This window comes from Passer montanus, unplaced genomic scaffold (genome assembly GCF_014805655.1).
Source record: "Passer montanus isolate IOZ18808 unplaced genomic scaffold, ASM1480565v1 scaffold8, whole genome shotgun sequence".
NCBI classification, from domain to species: Eukaryota; Metazoa; Chordata; class Aves; order Passeriformes; family Passeridae; genus Passer; species Passer montanus.
In genome coordinates this window covers 900,318-920,070 of record NW_024373256.1, presented here as the reverse complement: position 1 = coordinate 920,070, position 19,753 = coordinate 900,318, and the positions used below count along the sequence as shown (strand labels likewise).

The 19,753-nt window shown below is 59.9% G+C and overlaps 1 protein-coding gene across 7 annotated transcripts; it reads left to right on the top strand.

Moving 5' to 3' along the window:
- Window positions 1-2,516: 2,516 nt before the first annotated feature.
- On the top strand, window positions 2,517-19,600 carry SLC5A11 (solute carrier family 5 member 11). Of its 7 annotated transcripts, XM_039731894.1 has the most exons (18): window positions 2,517-2,601; window positions 2,713-2,767; window positions 3,908-4,014; window positions 6,933-7,100; window positions 7,888-7,959; window positions 8,515-8,619; window positions 8,794-8,853; window positions 9,245-9,349; window positions 11,231-11,336; window positions 12,335-12,415; window positions 12,888-13,093; window positions 14,003-14,138; window positions 14,452-14,559; window positions 14,821-14,971; window positions 15,155-15,323; window positions 15,407-15,622; window positions 17,145-17,274; window positions 18,640-18,854. In XM_039731894.1, exons 2-18 carry the CDS (start codon window positions 2,725-2,727, stop codon window positions 18,852-18,854), a joined length of 2,178 nt encoding a protein of 725 aa, XP_039587828.1. In that variant the 5' UTR covers window positions 2,517-2,601; window positions 2,713-2,724. The 7 variants fall into 7 exon arrangements, with proteins under 7 accessions (XP_039587828.1, XP_039587829.1, XP_039587833.1 ...); XM_039731895.1 differs by lacking the exon at window positions 2,517-2,601 and having other exon boundaries at window positions 2,708-2,767; window positions 18,640-19,600; XM_039731899.1 differs by lacking the exons at window positions 2,517-2,601; window positions 2,713-2,767 and adding an exon at window positions 5,326-5,387 and having other exon boundaries at window positions 3,977-4,014.
- Window positions 19,601-19,753: the final 153 nt, after the last annotated feature.

The following is a 19,753-nucleotide window of genomic DNA, read 5'->3' as shown; positions in this document are numbered from 1 at the left end:
AGGAGCAGGAGCCCCCAGAGAGGGCAGGGGCCCTGGGGAAGGCATCCCTGCCCCGCTGGGCCTGGGGGGGCTGAACAGCCCTGGGCACGTGGCACCTGGGGCCAGGGGACAGTGCTGGCTTTGGCAGGGCAGGGGAACAGCCCTGGTGACCTTGGAGGGCTGTCCCAGCCTAAATGAGTGCACGATTCCGGGAGCCCCTTTGCTGGAGGGGCAGGTTCCATGGGGAACAGCCCAGGGAACTGCAGAGGTGTCCACGGCTACCTCCAGCCGTGCACACCCACAGTGCACACCCACCTCCCAGGGTGCACACCCAGCTCCAACCGTGCACACCCACCTCTTGATGTGCACACCCACAGTGCACACCCACCTCCAGCCGTGCACACCCACAGTGCACACCCTCCTCCAGCCGTGCACACCCACCTCTTGATGTGCACACCCAGCTCCAGCCGTGCACACCCACAGTGCACACCCACCTCCCAGGGTGCACACCCACCTCCAGCCGTGCACCCCCTTCCCTTGATGTGCACACCCATGTCTCCCCGTGCCCAGCCGTCCCTCTCTCCCCGTGGCCCGGCTGTCCCTCAGCTGCCCGGATCCCCCCCGGATCCCCCCGTTCTGCCCCGGGCAGGGAGGGACAGCGTTCCGCGGCCAGTGCATCTCCTGCGGGGGCTCCCGAGCTCTCGATGCTTTGTGAGCATCCCCTCCGTGCAAAACCCACCCGAGTCCCCTCCGTGCAAAACCCACCCGAGTCCCCCCAGCCCCACCCGTGTCCCCCCGTGTCCCCCCGGCCCCCGCAGGGCCCTGCAGGTCCCCCCTGCCCCCGGCCAGCACAAGGGCTCCTCCTGCAGCCGCGGCTCCAGGACGCAATCACCGACCGGTGCATTACTTACGGGACACCTCACGCCCCTCAGATCTCCGGGTTTGGGTATTTTTTTAAGCCCTGCTGTAGAAAGTGAAGTTTATTTTCACGTGTTCTCTCCGTTTGTACAGCTCTAAGTGCCAGGTAGTGGGTAGCCTTGTGTTCCCAGAGGTCCAGGACAGGGCCACGCTCCCCCTGCTGCCCTTCCCTTCTGGATGTTGCACACTGCATTCCGTTGGATTTTGTTTTCCTTTTTTTAAAAAACATACCCAATATTTAAACCACCAGAGGTTCTTTTGAAACTGTCCTGACAGAAGATGCTGTACATAGATTTTGCTACGTGTTGTAACTTTCTGACATAGTTAGGACTCCAATCCCTTTGGTATTTTTATGTGAATATTTTCAAAGAGCCAGAACTCCTGATGATATGATTTGATAACGGGACGATGTATATTCACAGTTCAGTCTCTGCCCAATGCCTGTGTGCTATTCCTAAAATAAAGCTACTGCCTTCTGCCTCCTGACTGCACAGGCCTCTGTCTTCTGTCCAGAAGTGCTGCTGCTGATGTGTGAGGAGTTCTGCACTTGTTCATCCTGGCCCTGACACCTGCAGGCTCTCACCTGGCTGGGCTGGGGCTGGTGTGGAGAAGAACCTCCCTGCACCACAGCATCCAGGCTGGAGGGATCAAAATCAGCAGCAAATTCTTAAAATACTATGGATTTTTAACTCCAGCCTTCAGAAGAAAACATTTCGTGAACTGTATGAGCCAATGAATTGTTTCCCTCTGAAAAAGAATTCTTGGCTGAGGCTGAGTTATGTCCTGGGGCGATTTGTCCCCCGTGACACTCGGACAGACGGACAGGAGCAGCTCCCTGTCAGGTGCTGTGCTCCAGCTGGCTCCCAGCAGCCTGCTGGGGCTGCCCGGGGGCTGGAGCAGCTCCGTGCAGAGTCACCCACAGTGTCCCTGGCTGGGCACGTCCCCTCCTTCCCTGGAGGTACCGAAAGCACCTGGAAATACGGCACAGGACCCCGGGGCTGCGCTCCAGGAGCGGGGATCAGCGACCTGCGGGGCTCCCGTGCAGCCTGAGCCCTCCTGAAATTCCATTTGGAGTGCTCCACTCCTCCTGCCCCAGGGACCGGCCCAGTGCTGCTGTCACAGCTGCAGGGCAGGGCTGAGCCCATAACCCAGCAGGATGGTGTTCCCGAGCCCATAACCCAGCAGGATGGTGTCCCCAAGCCCCATTCCCCATTCCTGAGCCCATAACCCAGCAGGATGGTGTCCCCAAGCCCCATTCCCCATTCCTGAGGCCATAACCCAGCAGGATGATGTCCCCAAGCCCCATTCCCCACGTCCCCACAGCACCCACACCGTTCCCTGCACGGCCCCACTCTCCTGGCTCTGGTAACCCTTCTGCACACACGAGGTAATTCCTGACCCAAGCTGGCACCCTTGAGCCTCACTCAGGATTCGTGTGGCAGCCCTGCCCGGGATCATCCTCACAGGAAAGGCTGTCCTTGGAAAGGAAATACCAGCTCGGGCAGCAGCCAGGGCAGGGCAGGGCAGGGAGCACAGCCCTGGCTGCTCCTGCTCCACGGGTGCCACTTCCACCCCCTGAAATGGTGTCCCTGGAAATGCCACTTACATCCCAAACCCCAGGAGGTTCAGGGGCTTCGTTCTTTTGTGCAAGAAGCAGAGGGGAAAAGACCTCAGAGGGGAAAGGAGCAGCTTGAGCACAAGCAGGTGGGTCAGAGCTGGGCACATTGGAACCAGGCAAAGTGGAACCACCTGGGAACCTCCCTCTAAGTGCCTTGACTGTGGTTTGCAGGGCCACGATCTGTAATTACTCCCCAGGTGCCATGAAAGATGCCCAAGGGGCAAAGAAGGATCTCAGCTGTGGACTGGAAGGGTAAGTCAGGGGGAAAAGGGGGCACAGACTGGGAGGCAGCACAAGACTCCTGGTGCTGCTTTTGCAGGATCCACCTTTAGGAAAATTTGGGGTTTCCAAATCATAGCAGATCAATTAACACATCTCTGATTAACATGGATTAATTAACACATCTCCAATTGCAAGATTCAGAGCTGCGGTTATGTTCATCAGAGCTGTGACTGGGAAACAAGGAGATGAAATACAGCCACTGTTTTTTTCATGGAATCATCAAGTTTGCACTGGAAGGGACTTTGAAAACCATCCAACCCTAACCCTGCCATGGCAGGGACACCTTCCCCTGTCCCAGGCTGCTCCAAGCCCTGTCCAGCCTGGCCTGGGACATTTCCAGGATGGAGCAGCCACAGCTTCTCCTGTGCCAGGGCCTCCCCACGCTCACAGGGAAGAATTTATTCCCAATATCCCAGCTGCCCCTGCCCCTGGCAGGCTAAATGCCCTTAGGGGTCACCTGCAGTAAAGTCTGTTGGTGACATCAAGGCTGGGAGTGGATTGGGCTTGTGAGGGCCCAGTGCCCATTGTCCATCAGGCTCGTGGGTCACCTGCCAGCCAGGGGCTCCTCAGTGGTGCTGCTGGGATGTGGGCACCCAATTCCAGGGGCTGAGAGCTGCTCCTGCCAGGGTCACTGTGCTGTGAGTGCCTCTTCAGCATCGCTCTGTGTGCCTGGCCCTGAGGGTTTGTCAGGGATTTCAGACAGGTGATGCTGAAGAGAAAACCCCAGCCAGTTCCCAGAGAGGGACTTGGTTCTGGGATGAACCCACAGCCTCAGCAGCGTGCCACCAACCCCAGCCCACGGGTGGATCCTGCGCTCTGCCAGGCTCGGGCACAAACACAGGCACGGGGCTGGCTGTCAGCTCCTCCCTGTGCCACGGGCTGTCAGCCCCAGAGGACATCAGCCCCGATTTTTTATTGTTCTGTGTCCCTCGCATAGCCGCACAGATTGCTTAAGAGAATGGCACTCCGTGGAGTTTGACCCGGGAGCCTTGATAGTGAAAATAATGCACTTCTCACCAGAGCCACGGGAGACCAAAAGAGTAACTTCGGTCAATTAGTTTAACTTTGACTATAAATATTCCTTCTCATTCCTTGTGACCCTGTTAACAGCTCCGCTGGCAAACCCCGATTCTCTGGCAATATTTAAGCTGCCTGTCAGTTGGCAGAGCCCTGCTGGTGCCCGGCGCGGGGAGCAGAATAAGACCCGGCTGAGCGCAGTAAGTTCCCTTTCAGCTTCTACCTCGAGTCGGGAGCTCCGGCGGGTCGGGCTCTGCGGGGCTGCTCGGGGCCCGGCTGCGGAGGAGGCGGCTGGCCCCGGGAACGCTTCAAACCCCCCGAGGAGGGGTCGGCGGTGCCGGGCTGCTCGGAGCCACGTGTGCTGCGCTGCCGATGCTCGGCCGGCCGCAGCAGCTTCATTCCCATGCCGCGGCCGTGCCTTGCTCACAATCTCTGGCGAGGAAAGCGCCGCCGCCTGTGCCAGGCACCGGGGGACAGCGGGCTGTGAGCTGAATTCACAAAACGGGCAAAATTTCCACTGGGCCACGGCGGAGTCGGGATCTGGGGATCCGCGGCGCTGTCGTGCCCCGGGAGGAGCGGGAGCGGCACCGGCGGCACCGCGGGCACGTCCCCGCAGGGCACCCGCCCTCCCTCCGGTGCCCGGGCACGGCAGGGGCTGCGGGGCTGGGCCCTGCCCGGCACCTCTGGAGGGACAGACGGACACGGCTGTCCCTGTGTGCACACCTCTGGAGGGACAGACGGACACAGGTGTCCCTGTGTGCACACCTCTGGAGGGACAGACGGACACGGCTGTCCCTGTGTGCACACCTCTGGAGGGACAGACGGACACAGGTGTCCCTGTGTGCACACCTCTGGAGGGACAGACGGACACAGGTGTCCTGGGTCCGGCACCTCTGGGAGGGACAGGCACAGCCCTGTCCCCCTGCCCGACACCTCTGGAAGGACAGACAGACATGGGTCTCCCTGTGTACACAGGTCTGTCCCCTGTATGCACACCTCTGGAAGGACAGACAGACATGGGTCTCCCTGTGTACACAGGTCTGTCCCCTGTATGCACACCTCTGGAAGGACAGACAGACACAGCTGTCCCTGCCCGTCCCTCTGGAGGGACAGACAGACACGGCTGTCCCTGCCCGTGCCTCTGGAGGGACAGACAGACACGGGTGTCCCGGCCCGTCCCCTCTGGAGGGACAGACAGACGCAGCTGTCCCCTGCCCGTGCCTCTGGAGGGACAGACAGACACGGGTGTCCCGTCCCGTCCCCTCTGGAGGGACAGACAGACGAGGGTGTCCCGGCCCGTCCCGGGCTCGGCCCCGCTGTCCCCACGCTGTGACCCTGGGCGCACTCGGGCGATCCCGGGGGTCCCTCGCAGCCCAGGAGGGTCCCTGATCCCGGGGTTCTGTGCCCTGCTCCGCGGGCCCGGGCTGGAAGGAGCCGGGGCCGCTGGAGGAGAGGAGCAGGGTGAGCAGCTTCCCGGGCTGACATACCAAACCCTGTTTTTCCTCTCCGAGTCAGAGGTTAGGCGTGCCAGTAAAAACTCAGCAGCAGCCAAGACACATCGGCCCTCGAGGAGGTAAGATAGCAGCGGGCTGGCCACCAGTGCCCTGCACCCTGCCCCGGGGTCCAGAGGGATCCAGGGGCTCATAGAGCATGGAACAGGCTCTGCCGGGGTGCTGAGTGTGCCCAGCCCCAGCCTGGGGCTGGCACCACTGCCCTCAGCTGGCTCACGGCTCTCCTCCAGCTCTGGCACCTGTGCTGGAGGCTGCAGGGCCAGGATGCAGCTGCCAGCTGTGGGCAGCAGGTGCTGGGGTGGGTCCTGCCCCGGGAGCTCCTTATTTACTGCCCGACCTTTGGTAAGAGGATGAGCCCGGCGGTGCTGCAGGAGGCAGGGCAGGCCTTGCCCTCCTCATCCTCCCGCTCCTCACCCTGCTGCTCTCCTGGCTCACCCACCGGGGTGGGAGCACGCTCTGGGCGAGCCCCCAGGCCACAGGCCAGCTGAGGGCAGGTCCAGCTCGGCTGCACAGCTGGCCAGAGGTGTTGTGGAGCCCGTGGGGCAGGAGAATGCCCCGGCCCGGCTCTGCTGCCCTCGGCTCAGAGGAAGAACTTGTCGGACAGCTTGTGAGTCCGTGCCGGCTGTCGCGGCACCCTCGCCACACCTCCCGCAGCCTTTTGGCAGGGGCAGCCTATAAGTGTCCCCTGAGAAGCGCAGAGAGGCCAGAGGAGCCGGCCAGAGGCGCAGGAGGGGACCAGCAGACACCTGGCACAGGTGTGTGGTGACACCGGGGCTGGTGGCTGCTCTCCCTGGGGAACCCAGCAGGGTAAGAGGAACGATCCCAAACCTGCTCTGTGCAGCCCCGAGGGCTCCTTGGGGACCGACTGTGGCCACTGCTGAGCCAGGCACTGCCCAGGTGGCCTCGGGTGCCTCTCCTGTCCTGCTCCCAGTGTGCCTGACTGAGGGAAGGAGGAAATGGGAAGGAACTGCATTAATTCAAACACCCCTGACCAACCTCCCCACCTGGGCTTCATCCTGCCCCTTCTGCCAAGGGGATGCTCCAGGGAGCCCTTCAGGGACCCCACAGTGCTGCCACACCTCACCATCAGGCGATTCCGGAGAAGAAAATGGGTTTTGTGCTCCTTGGTGACATGTTGCCAGTCTCTGCTCCTGACAAGGAGCAGGGGACAGGGTTCCCTGGCTCAGGAGGAGACCCAAGTGCTCTGCACAGGGCTCGAGCCCTTGCTGTGGCAGAGGAGGAGAATGGCAGCACTGCTGGGGCTGTGCATGTGCCACCACACTCTGCTGGGTGTGAGGGACACGTTTCTGGCAGCAGCTCCTCTCTGGGGCCAGTCCTGCCCTGCTGCCCCCAGGCTGTCACCCCCAGCTCTGCCCCTTCCCTCTGCCTGCTCCAGCTGCTTTCACCTTCTCTCTAATGCCCCCATTCCTCAGCAGTCAGAAAACCACCCAGGAACTGCACCAGCATCTGCAACTGCATGGGGCAGATGCCAGGGGCAGGAGCCTGCCCAGAGCTCTGGCAGCAGCAGCTCCTCGGCACCCTGAACCCCTCCAAGACCAGTCCACCTGCCTGGGGCTTTCCCTGGCCACGTTCCCGTCCTTCCACAGGCGTGTGCAGCAGGACAGAGGCGTGCTCAGGAAGCCATGGAGCCCACCAGCGTGCCCCCCGCCTCTGTGACCCCCTCGTGGGACGTGTTCCCCCAGCAGACCCTGGAGCCCGTGGACATCGCTGTGCTCGTGCTCTATTTCCTCTTCGTCCTCGCCGTGGGGCTCTGGGTGAGCAGAGACTTCCAGAGCTCCCCGTGTGCCCTGCTCTGCTGGAAAACGGGGCTGTTTTAGCTGGAATTGGGCTGCTTTCCCCTGCACTCAGCTGGAGGGGGGAGTTCACAGGTCCTCGTCCTCCCCTCAGCCTGGGGAGTGCCCTCACTGTCCCTGGGGAGGGCCAGGGCTGTGTTAGCCAAGGTTTTGAGAGCCCTGCTGAGGAAGAGGCTGTCTGAGCACAAACTCTTGCTAACAATGGTGTTTTGTTCATCCAGGAAGGAACTGCTGTCCTATAAATCACCTGTGCTCGTCCACAGGGGTCCTGACAGCAGATTCCTTAAATTATTAACGCTGCCTATATACAATTAAGGCAGAAGGACATCCTCTGGGATGGCTTTTGTGACGGCCTGGCTGTCAGGAGGCAGAGGGAATAGCTGCTCCTTGGATGGGGTGCACAGCTCAGAGCATTGCACGGATCACCTCTGGGGCAGGGGAGTCACACGTGCAGTGCCCAGCATTCCTCCTGCGTGCTCCTGATACCCAGGATTCTGCAGTTCTTGCCCAAAACTGCTTGCCTTCCTTTCTGCCCTGGAGGGATCGAGTTTGCTGCTTACTCAAAACTTTCCATCAGGGGCCCAGGTGATGGAAAACTGCCTGGGGCTCGGGGCACGTCCCTCAGCCCCAGGATCTGCAGCAGCAAGTGTCCCTCAGGAAAGCCTTCTGCTGCAGCCCAGGGCAGCTGGGGGCTCTGCTGGGCTGGCCTGGGGCAGCCCTGAGCCCGTGCCCCTCTGTGTGCCCGCAGTCCATGTGGAAGACGCAGCGCAGCACCGTCAAGGGCTATTTCCTCGCCGGGGGACAGATGGTCTGGTGGCCCGTGAGTACCCCTGTCCCCTGCCCACGGCCCCGTGCTGCACCAGCGCTGCCGCTGGGGCACTGCCCGCCTCTCCAAACAGGAACGGACAAGCAGAAGTTGCTCCTGTGCTTTGCCAGCTTCATGTTGGCTTTTCCCCCAGATTTGAGGCTGCAGGGCGAGGCCCAGCCCAATGCCTGACAAAACCTGGTGGCTTCTGGAGATTTCCAGAATTCCCTAGGGGCCCTCAGCTTTGTGCTGAGCCTGTGCTGGCTGGGTGTCTCCTCTGGGCTGGGCTGGTCCCTCAGCAGGTGCTGATGCCACAACCTGACATTTCTACCTGTTCCCCTCACCAATCTCTGCAAGACTGGATGCTTTGGAAGAAGGATGGTCCTGAGCACAAATGGGCAGTGAATGGTGAAAGGAGCTGGAGAGAGGTGCCAAGGCCACTGAACCTGTAGGGAAAAGAAGAAGGTGGCAGAGGCTGACAAGGATTCCCTGTCCTCTGCAGCCAGGAGCGGGGACAGCTTCCCTGTGCCCCCTGTGCCAGGGCCAGAGCTGATTTCTCCCTTTCCCCAGGTGGGTGCATCCCTGTTTGCCAGCAACGTGGGCAGCGGGCACTTCATCGGCCTGGCAGGCTCGGGAGCTGCCTCGGGCATTGCAGCCACAGCCTATGAGTGGAACGTGAGTGGCACAGGCGGCTGGAGCCCTCCCTGCCCTCCTGCCCTGCCCTCCCTGGGGGACAGCGGGGCTCAGCCCGCTCCTGCTGCGGGGCTGGCAGTCCCCAGCTGTGGGGACACCTGTGCCAGCCCAGCCCGGAGCCCCGAGCCCCACTCTGACCCTTCCCTCCCTCCGCAGGGGATGTTCTGTGTGCTGGTGCTGGCCTGGCTCTTCCTGCCCATCTACATCGCCTCGGGGGTAGGTGTGGGCTGGCTGTGCCTGGGGGGAGGGATGGATTGGATGATGGATGGATGGACGGACGATGGATGATGGATGGATTCCCTCCGCTGCTCCTGGCTCTGCTCCCCTGGCCCGGCTGGGTGGCAGAGCTGCTGGCAGGGGCTCAGGCTGCCCCCATCCCCTGGCCATGGGCAGAGTCCCTCCATGTCCCCAGCACGGGGATGGGGACTCACGGTTGATGGAGAGCCCCGTGCAGCATCACGGAGAGCCAAACACCAGCCCGGGGCAGCCCCGGGGCCCTCCTGCCCCTGTCCCTCTGCAAACACCCCCAGGTCCTTGGGGAGCCCCTGGCAGCTCCAGGAGTGCCCCAGGGACCCTCCCACCTTCCCTCACTCCATTCCCTCTGCAGGTTACGACCATGCCGGAGTATTTGCAGAGACGTTTTGGAGGCAAAAGAATTCAGATATTCCTGGCCATTCTCTACTTGTTCATCTACATCTTCACCAAAATATCCGTGAGTAGGAAAAAAAGAAAAAGGGAAATGGGTTGGGTTGGATTCGCTTTGGAAATGTGTGCTGAGCAGTGAGGCTGAGAAAGGCAAGGGTGGCTCTGCCTGGATGAGCACAGAAGGGTTTGTGATCAAACACCCGAGGAAGAGAGGCTCTGTTTTTTTAGAACCTACACAAAAATGAGTAGCTTCTCTTTTTTTGCTCAGTTAGCACCTGAATGCTTGTTACAGCAGGAAGGAGAGCTCGTGTCAGTGTCCTGAGCAATAGTCCACGGAAAGGTGGGGCTGTGAGGGTGGATGTGGTGGTTGTTAGATTTTGCACCCCTGGCAGCTCCCCCAGTTTCTCCCCTTTGCACATTTATTGCCTGTGCAGACACCAGGTGCTGTTAGGGCAGGATGGACGAGCTGGGAGGGTTGGAAGAGAACTCTTCATTCCTTTATTGCACCTGTTTGAATAAATAACTGAATCAAGCCTTGCACAACAGCTTGGTGGCTGTTCATTAACTGGATCCAGGGCACGGATCCCTGGAACAGACAGATCCCTGCTGGGGTTTTTCCTGTCCAGAGGGGGACACGGTGTCCGACCCTGCCTCTGAACCTCCCAGAACTTCTGACAAAGGCTTGGAGTGCCAGGACACAGGGAATGGCTCCCCACTGCCAGAGGGCAGGGCTGGATGGGACATTGGGCAGGAATTCTTCCTGGGAGAGATGTGAGGCGCAGGTGCCAGAGCAGCTGGGGCTGCCCCTGGGTCCCTGGCAGTGCCCAGGCCAGGCTGGAGGCAGGCTGGGTCACCCTGGGACATGGGAGGTGTCCCTGCCATGGCAGGGGTGGCACTGGGTGGGCTTTAGGGTCCCTTGAACCTCCAGGGTTGTATGGAATGGGTGTGAGTGCTGGGGTTGGGATGGCACCGATGGGGAAGGCTCAGCTTCCCCCCAGATCAAAGGGCATTGATCCATCTCCATCTGCGGGGATGCCTGCCAGTGCAGCTCCTGTGCCCGGGCTGTTTTACCCCTCCTGCCCTCCCCTGCCCTGTCCTGGAGCTCTCTATCCCGCAGCATTCTCACCGTGCTGCAGAGCGGGCTGGGCAGGGCAGGGCTGGCCCTGGGGACACTGCTGCTGGTCACCCTGTCCCCACGGCAGCAGGGACAGCTCCCGGGGCAGCCGGGCAGGGGGTGCAGGGCAGATTCCCCAGCCCAGCCCAGCTCCCCACCCTGGGCTTGGGGAAAGGGAGAAGCTCACCCCACCCTTTGTCCCAGAGCTGGGCACGTCCCCTCTGGTGACCGCCCTGCCACCCCCCTGCTGTCACCACTGCAGTGACAAACTGCTCAGGAATGGCCCTGGTCCTGCTGTGGGGGCAGCTGGGGCTGGGGGGCCAGGAACAAACCAGGCTGGTCCCAGTAAAGGGGGCTGGGGGCGGAGTGGGGACACTGGGAGGGGCTGGGTGGTGCTGTCCCTGCAGTGTGTGACAGTGACGGTGCTGTCCCTGCAGTGTGTGACTGTGACTCTGCTGCCCTGCAGTGTGTGACTGTGACAGTGCTGTCCCCTCGGTGTGTGACAGTTTCTCTGCTGTCCCTGCAGTGTGTGACAGTGACAGCGCTGCCCCTGCAGTGTGTGACAGTGACAGCGCTGTCCCTGCAGTGTGACAGTGACAGTGCTGTCCCCTCGGTGTGTGACAGTTTCTCTGCTGTCCCTGCAGTGTGTGACAGTGCTGTCCCCTCAGTGTGACAGTCTCTCTGCTGTCCTGCAGTGTGTGACAGTGACAGCGCTGTCCCTGCAGTGTGACAGTGACAGTGCTGTCCCCTCGGTGTGTGACAGTTTCTCTGCTGTCCCCTCGGTGTGTGACAGTGCTGTCCCCTCGGTGTGACAGTCTCTCTGCTGTCCTGCAGGTGGACATGTACGCCGGGGCCCTGTTCATCCAGCAGGCCCTGCACTGGGACCTGTACATCGCCGTGGCCGGGCTGCTGGCCATCACTGCCGTGTACACCGTGTCTGGTGGGTGCTGGGGACACCCTGACCAGCACTGACCTGCACTGACCCTGCCCCAGACCCTGCACTGACCAGCACTGACCCTGACCCTGCACTGACCCTGCCCCAAACCTTCCCCAGACCCTGCACTGTCCCTGCCCGTGTCTCTGACCTTCCCCTGTCCCTGTCCCTGCCCTGTCCAGACCCTGTCCCTGCCCTGCCCACTCAGCTGAGCCATTCGAGTGTCCCAGGCCAGGCTGGGCAGGGCTGGGAGCACCTGGGGCAGTGGGAGGTGTCCCTGCCATGGCAGGGGTGGCACTGGGTGGGCTCTGAGGTCCCCTCCCACCCAAGCCATTCCAGGACTCTGTGATTTGTGCCATGCACTGTGTCCTGCCCCACAGCAGCCTGGTTTTGCCATGAGTATGGATACTGGGGTGGGAAAGCCATAGAAAAGTCACCTTTTTGGAAGCAATTGCCCAGTGAGGGTAGGTGAACACTCCTGAGGGGCTGCCCCAGGTGGGTGCAGGTCGCTCTGCCCCAGGAGAAGCTCTGCAGGGCATTCTCAGGGTGCATTCCCCTGTTCCCCGGGCTCGGAGGTGTGAGGGATTTGCAGCACAACGAGCGTGTAATGCAGAAAGACTCCGGGCTTGGATGCCCTTTCAGGGTTTAGGAGTGGCCAAATGGAGAGCAGCCACACAGAAACCCCAGACAAATAAAGGTTATTCCTTTCCCAGTGATGAAAAATCCCACCCCCTTTTTTCCCCTCCTCCTTTTCCAGCTTGAGCTTTGTTTTAGAGCTTTTCCATGTATTTCCCGTAGAACTACTTCTGGTTTTGGCTTGTAATGACAAAATAGTGACTCATGGTGACTCCAGTCCTGAGGAATTCCAAGGAGTCATCGGCCAAGGTTGCCCCCAGCCAGGCTGGGGCTCAGCTCGTGCTGCTGGGCAAGACCCTGTGCAAAGTGTGAAATGAGGTGGCAGGACAGGCCCGGCTGACCCCAGACTGTGGCTCTGTGCTCTGCAGGTGGCCTGGCAGCTGTGATCTACACGGATGCCCTGCAGACCCTCATCATGCTCATCGGGGCCCTGTCCCTCATGGTCTTCAGTGAGTGCTGTCCTGGGGCTGACAGGAGCCTCATCACCTTAAATACTGGGGAGAAATTAGGGAGAAATCCTCTTCTCTAGAGGGTGGGCAGCCCTGGCACAGGTGCCCAGAGCAGCTGTGGCTGCCCCTGGATCCCTGGCAGTGCCCAAGGCCAGGCTGGATGGGGCTGGGAGCACCCTGGGGTGGTGGAAAGTGTCCCTGCCATGGCAGGGGTGACACTGAGTGGGATTTAAGATGGCACTGGGTGGGCTTTAGGACCCCTCCCAACCCAAACCACGGCAGGACTCTGTGATTCCACAGGGGAGGCAGCACCTGCTCCAGCCAGCAGCGAGTGCCTGCCCTTCCCCAGCCCAGGGGGAGGGTCAGGAGCTGCTGATTTTTAAGGAATACTTGTGGAGCATCATCCCCAGAGACTGGAATCAGAGTCCTGCCCTGGGCGGGTGCAGTAACAGCTTCTCACGACCCTTTTCAGGTTTTATTGAAGTTGGTGGCCTTGAAGGTTTACAGGAAAAATACTTTGATGCCATTCCCAGCATCCGCAGGGAGAACAGCAGCTGTGGCCTGCCCAGGGAAGATGCTTTCCACATCTTCCGAGACCCCGTCAGCTCCGACCTGCCCTGGCCAGGCGTCCTGCTGGGAATGACCATCCCCTCCCTGTGGTACTGGTGCACAGATCAGGTGGGTCACTGTGGTTCCTGTGGCAGGGTGGATCCCGTTACACACCTGGGGCTGCCACCTCACCTGGACTGATTTTCTGAGGGGGATCATCAGTAAAATCTTATTTTACCATTGGCAAAATCAGATGGTTAAGTCCTAAAGAAGGAAATATTGATATTAAATATATTTATATTACATATATTCTATTAATATAAATATACTGATATATTAAATACATGAAAATATATTAAAATATAATTATTATATATAAATATACTGATATATAAAAATATATTATATATAAAATATATATTATATATAATGTATTATACCTATATATATTAAATATATACTATTGATATTAAATACAACTAAATATTCGTAATCATCTCCGTGGAAAAAGGAATAAGAATGTGTTTGTGTTTTAATCGCAGTCTATAAAGAAGTCTTTTGTTTGTTTGTTTGCTTTTTAACTTGATCCTTGTGTTCCTTGTGAGCCACCTGTGGATTTCCTCTCTCACCTTTCCTGGGTCTGGCTCCCACCGTCCCAGTGGCACCGTCAGAGCCCGGGACCTGCAGCCCTAAATCACTGCTGCTGCTCCAGCTGTGCTTTCTTGCTCTCTCATTTAGCTGTGCCCATTTCAGCTCTGTGCTGCTCCTTGGCCAGGCTCCTCCGCAGGGCCAGGGCAGTCCCCGAGCAGGAGAATGGAAATCCTGCTTCTGGGTAGGCGAGGGTCAGGCCCTGCAGCACGGAGTCAGTGCCTAGAGTCAGTGCCTGTGCCAGGACCCAAAGCTGTGCTCCAGAGGCACAGCCAGGCCCTGTGATCACCCTGTGAGACCTGCAGAGTTCAGTGGAGATCAAAGCCAGGTCCTCCACCCCAGGCAGCTCCTGCTGCTGGCAGCCAACCAAACCCATTCCTTCATTCCTAGGTCATTGTTCAGAGGTCCCTCGCTGCCAAAAACCTCTCCCACGCCAAAGGGGGCTCCTTGATGACCTCCTACTTGAAGATTTTGCCCCTCTTTATGATGGTAATGCCAGGCATGATCAGCCGGGTTCTCTTCCCAGGTAAGTGCTGCGGGAGATCTCCCCTGCTCTGGCTGGGCCAGCTGCAGAGCTGGAGAAGCCTCTCCTCAACCAGGGAGAGCTCCCGGTGCATCCAATGCCCAACACACGAGGAAATGTCCTTCCAGTTAGGAGCTGGAGGGTGCAGATCCTGGAGAGCAGCCCCAGACACCCCTGTGCTGAGCTGTCACTGCTGGGAGCCCCCCAGGCTCTCCAGGAATTCCCTCAGAAAACACTTTACAACACTCAGCAGAGGAGATCAGGGACACTGCTGTGCCTGGGAGTGCTGCCTCTCACCCCACACTGCTTCTTTCAGATCTGGTGGCTTGTGCGGACCCGGAAATTTGCCAAAAAATCTGTGGCAACCCCTCTGGCTGTTCTGATATTGCTTATCCCAAGCTGGTGTTGGAGCTCCTGCCCGTGGGTAAGAGCCTGGTGATGGTTCTGGCACTGGTGGGGTTGGCACGTGGCAGCCACAGGCGCCTGGGAGGGAAGCTGAGAGAGGCAAATAGCCTGGAACTGTTGTTTAGTGGGGTTTGTGTGGGGAGAACCTGCCACTGTCATTTTGAATTGGAGCTAAAACCAGTTTTACAAGTCTGTTCTAGCCCACAGAAGAGCTCAAGGCCACCCTGCAGCGGAGCCTCTGAGGGTTCCTCAGGGTGGCTGTGCCTCTCCTCGTTCCCAGGGCTCAGGGGCCTGATGATGTCCGTGATGATAGCAGCCCTCATGTCCTCCCTGACCTCCATCTTCAACAGCTCCAGCACCATTTTCACCATGGACCTCTGGAAACACTTCAGGCCTCGCTGCTCCGAGTGGGAGCTGATGATCGTGGGCAGGTGGGGACAACTGGGATGAGCTGGGCGTGAGCCTGGGTGCCTGGCACAGCTGGCACAGCTGCTGAGGTGGCACACCCTGCCCAGCCCGGGCAGCACCGCAGCCGAGGCACCTTGGGTGGGACACCGTGGTCACCCCGAGCAGCAGGGCCTGGGCTGACAGCAACGATCCTCTGTGCCACTCAGGGTGTTCGTGCTGCTGCTGACCGTGGTGTCCATCCTGTGGATCCCCCTGGTGCAGGCTGGCCAGGGCGGGCAGCTCTTCATCTACATCCAGTCCATCAGCTCCTACCTGCAGCCGCCCGTGGCCGTGGTCTTCATCCTGGGCTGCTTCTGGAGGAGGGCCAACGAGAAGGTAGGGGCTGTGCTGGCCCGGGAGCAGCCCTGCAGCCGGCCGGGCGCTGCTGCAGCACGGAATTGCCTCCCTTCCCTCGCCAGGGTGCCTTCTGGGGGCTGCTGGTGGGGCTGCTGCTGGGCGCCGTGCGCCTGGTGCTGGATTTCGCCTTCCCCGAGCCGCGCTGCGGGGAGCCCGACGGCCGCCCCGGCCTGCTCAAGTACATGCACTACCTCTACTTCTCCATGGTGCTGGGGGCCGTCACCACCCTCACCGTGCTCCTGGTCAGCCTGGCCACCGAGCCCCCGGCCCCCGAAATGGTGCGTGTCCCCCCCGTGCTCCCTGAGCCCTAAACGCCTTCCTGGGTGCCCCTCGCTGCATCCCCGGGGGGATGAGCTGCAGGGTGAGCCCCTGTCCATTCTGGGTTTGTGGCACAGTGACCCCTCCTCTGCTGCAGCCCCTTTGCTGCTCTTTCTGATTTGGGGCACATAAATCCCACCCTGGGCACTGGTCAGCAGCAGATTCCAGCAAGAGCTGTTGTTAAGTTAAAGCATGTGTGTTTCATCCATGACAAATCAGCCTTTCCCCCTCCATTTCCCAAGAAATTCCAGCTTCTGGGTCATCTTTGCCAGCTCTCTTACTAACTTAGCGAGGAAAGGTTTTTACTCACAGAAAGAGAAACCCCGTGCAGGGACACCTCTCCTCTGGAGCAGGTTTGTGCAGTTTGGCTGTTTGCAGTTTGTCCTGGTGCTGGGGCTGCAGGAAGGGCCCGAGAGCAGAAAGGAGGGGCAGGGGGGCTGCACAGCTCACACAGCAGCTCATCCTCATCCTCAGTTCAGGACTAACCCTGAACTCAGAACTGGCCAGCAAGGGAGGTGCTGCAGGTGTGTGAGCAGCCCAGAGCTCAGAGCTCACACAGCAGCTCATCCTCTTGCTTCAGTTCAGGACTAACCCTGAACTCAGAACTGGCCAGCAAGGGAGGTGCTGCAGGTGTGTGAGCAGCCCAGAGCTCACCTGCCCTCCCTGGAACAGCTTTTCCTCATCTCCAGCCTGAATCTTTCAGCTTTACGTGGTGCTCATCCCTCTCTATCCATGCTGCCATTGAGAACATCCCTCTATAATGTCCTTTAGATATTTGAAGGAAAAAAAAAACTATTTCCCACCCCCAGTTCAAGGCAGCCCTCCCTGGCCACAATTTCTGCTCTTTTTGCCCCTCCCTGAGCTGCTGTGCCCAGGGACGGTCCCACACCGAGCTGTCCCTCGGCACAGACCTCACAGACCCTTCTTCTGGGTCCTGGTGCTGGGGCTGCAGGAAGGGCCCGCGAGCAGAAAGGAGGGGCAGGGGGGCTGCAGAGCTCACACAGCAGCTCATCCTCTTGCTTCAGTTCAGGACTAACCCTGAACTCAGAACTGGCCAGCAAGGGAGGTGCTGCAGGTGTGTGACCAGCCCAGAGCTCACCTGCCCTCCCTGGAACAGCTTTTCCTCATCTCCAGCCTGAATCTTTCAGCTTTACGTGGTGCTCATCCCTCTCTATCCATGCTGCCATTGAGAACATCCCTCTATAATGTCCTTTAGATATTTGAAGGAAAAAAACCCCCTATTTCCCACCCCCAGTTCAAGGCAGCCCTCCCTGGCCACAATTTCTGCTCTTTTTGCCCCTCCCTGAGCTGCTGTGCCCAGGGACGGTCCCACACCGAGCTGTCCCTCGGCACAGACCTCACAGACCCTTCTTCTGGGTGGAGGAGGAGCAGCTGCCGTGCTCCGGGGGACGCCCCCCGGTGCTGCCGGGCAGGAGGGGCATTGGGCCGGCAGCCCCTGAGCAGCTCTCTCCATGCCATCAGATCAGCCGGCTCACCTGGTTCACCCGCGGGGATGCTCCGGCCGGGCAGGAGGGGGCAGCCCCCGGCCCCGGCGCTGCCAAGGAGCCGCTGCAGCTGGAGCTGGGCCCCGAGAGCTCCGAAGGGAACAAAGGTCAGTGACCCCCAGCCACAGCCCCTTCCAGCGGCCCGCAGGACAGGGAACCTTCAAACTCCCTCCTCTGGAGCTCTGGAGCTTCAGCGTGTGCTGGAAGAATCGTGGAGTTAAAGAACAGAGGATCTGCTGGGTGGGGAGGGACCCCCAGGGCCATCCAGGCCAGCCCTGGCCCTGCACAGACCCCAGCAATCCCACCCAGCATCCCTGCAGTGCTGGCCAAAGGCTCCTGGAGCTCTGGCAGTGCCCATCCCCTGGGGAGCCCGGGCAGTGCCAGCCCCTCTGGGGCAGAGCCTTTCCTGATCTCCAGCCTGAGCCTCCCTGGCCCAGCTCCAGCCCTGCCCTGGTCCTGTCCCTGCCCCAGAGCTGAGCTGGGAGCTGCCCCTCGGGAGGAGCTGCAGAGCACAGGGAGCTCTGGCCTCCATCTCCTCCTGTCCAGGGCAGAAAGGCTCTACCTGGCATTTCACCTAAGCAGGAGTTCAGTCTCTGTTCCTGCTCTGGATGGCATTCCAAAAGCTTGGAACAAAGGAGCTGGAGGGGACACAGAGCCATGGCCACTGTCCCGTGCCTGGGGCTGTGGCACCTGCTGCCAGAAGTGGCTGGAAAAGGGGAGGGTGGAGGAAAGCACAGCAATGTTGAGGAAATTCCCTTTGTTCTCCAGCAGTGTTCTCTGATCAGCTCTAGCAGCAGGGAGAGCCCAGAGCCCTGGGCCGGGTTCTTGGCAGAGCAGAGAGGGAGGATGTGTGTGTTTCAAAGCTGGTGCTGTCAGGATTGGCAGAGCCAGAGCTCCTGTGCATTCTGCAGCCGTGGTTCCATCCCTTGTTTTTGCCAGGCTCACCCTGTTTATGTAACGGGTCAGCTTCGCTGCTGTCCCTTTGATCTGTGACAAGCTGCTGTGGGTTAATGAGTTATGGGGCAGCTCCCCTGCTGCTGGGAAGTCTCACACTCCTTGGACATGAGCGTTTAATGATGTGTCCCATGTGAGGCACTGGGGAGCCAGGCTCCAGGTGTGGCAGGGATGGACCCCAGCAGCACTCACCTGAGGGGCACCAGGCAGCTGCAGCTCGCTTTTTGGGTTGGTTTATCGTTCCCACGGCTGCTGGGGAGAGCAGAAGCTGAGCTCAGAGTGCAGGGAGGAGGGAACTGGTGCTGGCTGGAGGAGGGAACTGGTGCTGGCTGGAGGGTGGAACTGGTGCTGCCTGGAGAGTGGAACTGGTGCAGCTGAGAGTGGAACTGGTGCAGCTGGAGAGTGGAACTGGTGCTGCCTGGAGGGTGCCAGTGCTCAGCAGAGAGCAGGGCTGTCTCTGCACCAAACCCTGCACCCCAGCTGGGCTGGCCAGGCTCATCCCTCACCTCCTGTTGCAGGTGCAGCCGAGGCCAAGGGCAGCTCCAAGCTGCTGAGCACCTTGCTGTGGCTCTGCGGGATGGAGCGCAGGCAGGAGCCTGCTGAGAACGTGCCCAGGGCTGAGCCCCTGCCCCTGGCGGCCCTGGAGGAGGAGCCGCTGGTGAAGCACGTCCTGAACATCAACCTGCTCCTGTGTGTGTGTGCTGGGGTCTTCCTCTGGGCGTACTTCGCATAGCCAGGGGGCTGCCAGTGCCCACAGCACCACCTAATCCTAACTGGTGTACATATTAATGATTAGCAGAGGGTTAATGTAATTCTTAATGCTTTCTAAATTTTATTTCTTTATTTAAGACATTTTAAAGACGTAATATTTTCCTTATTTCTAATGGGGGCCTGGCTGTGCCCACTTGGCACTGGCACTGTCAGACCCCACCCGGCACCAACCAGCTGAGGAAGGTTGGTTTGGTTATTTTAAATATTTAATTTTGCTCTTTGGCCTTAGAGCACTGCCTGGAATTCAGGAAGTCTGGAATCTCTTCTTATTTATGCCTCTATAACCAGCTACGACCACTTGGGTTCCCTCTGGTTCAGCCCTGAGGGACAGGAGTGACACCTCGAGTGCCCAGAGCAGAGCCAGGGGCTGTTCCCTGGGCTCTGGTGTGCCCCTGGCCCAGCCGTGCCCGTTCAGCTCCTTCCCTGTGTGCAGTGAGTGCTGAAGGGCCTGCCTGGGACCACTGACACTCCAATGGCAGCACCAGCACCCAGCGTGGAAACTGCCCCTCAACTCTGCTGGGGCCACCTGCAGGACCTGAGCCAGCCAAACCCACCAGCTGTGCCAGGGCAGAGGTGCCAGGGCCAGCCCCTCATGGCCTGGGCACCCACAGCCCTTCTGGAGTGCCTGAGCAGAGAGCCCTGGGCTGGGACCACCACTGGCCCTGGGCCTCGTGCAGCTGCAGAGAAACATTAAAGAGTGAGAGCTGGTCCCTGCCTGCCTGGAGTCTGTGGGGATGGGGGGGCTGCCAAGACCTCTGGGCCCCAAGCTCCTGGAGCCCCCCAGCTGCCCTGGCTGCCTGCAGAGCCTGCTGCCCTCCCCAGCCTGCTGGGGCTCCCCAGAATTCACTGAACACTGCAGGG

Bases quoted from the DNA above. Each gene is read 5' to 3' on its own strand.
- SLC5A11 (XM_039731895.1), top strand. From the start codon at position 2,725: ATGCCCAAGGGGCAAAGAAGGATCTCAGCTGTGGACTGGAAGG. The intron at 7,101-7,887 runs GTGAGCAGAGAC...GTGTGCCCGCAG, and splicing joins TCCTCGCCGTGGGGCTCTGG to TCCATGTGGAAGACGCAGCG. The intron at 15,623-17,144 runs GTGCGTGTCCCC...CCATGCCATCAG, and splicing joins AGCCCCCGGCCCCCGAAATG to ATCAGCCGGCTCACCTGGTT.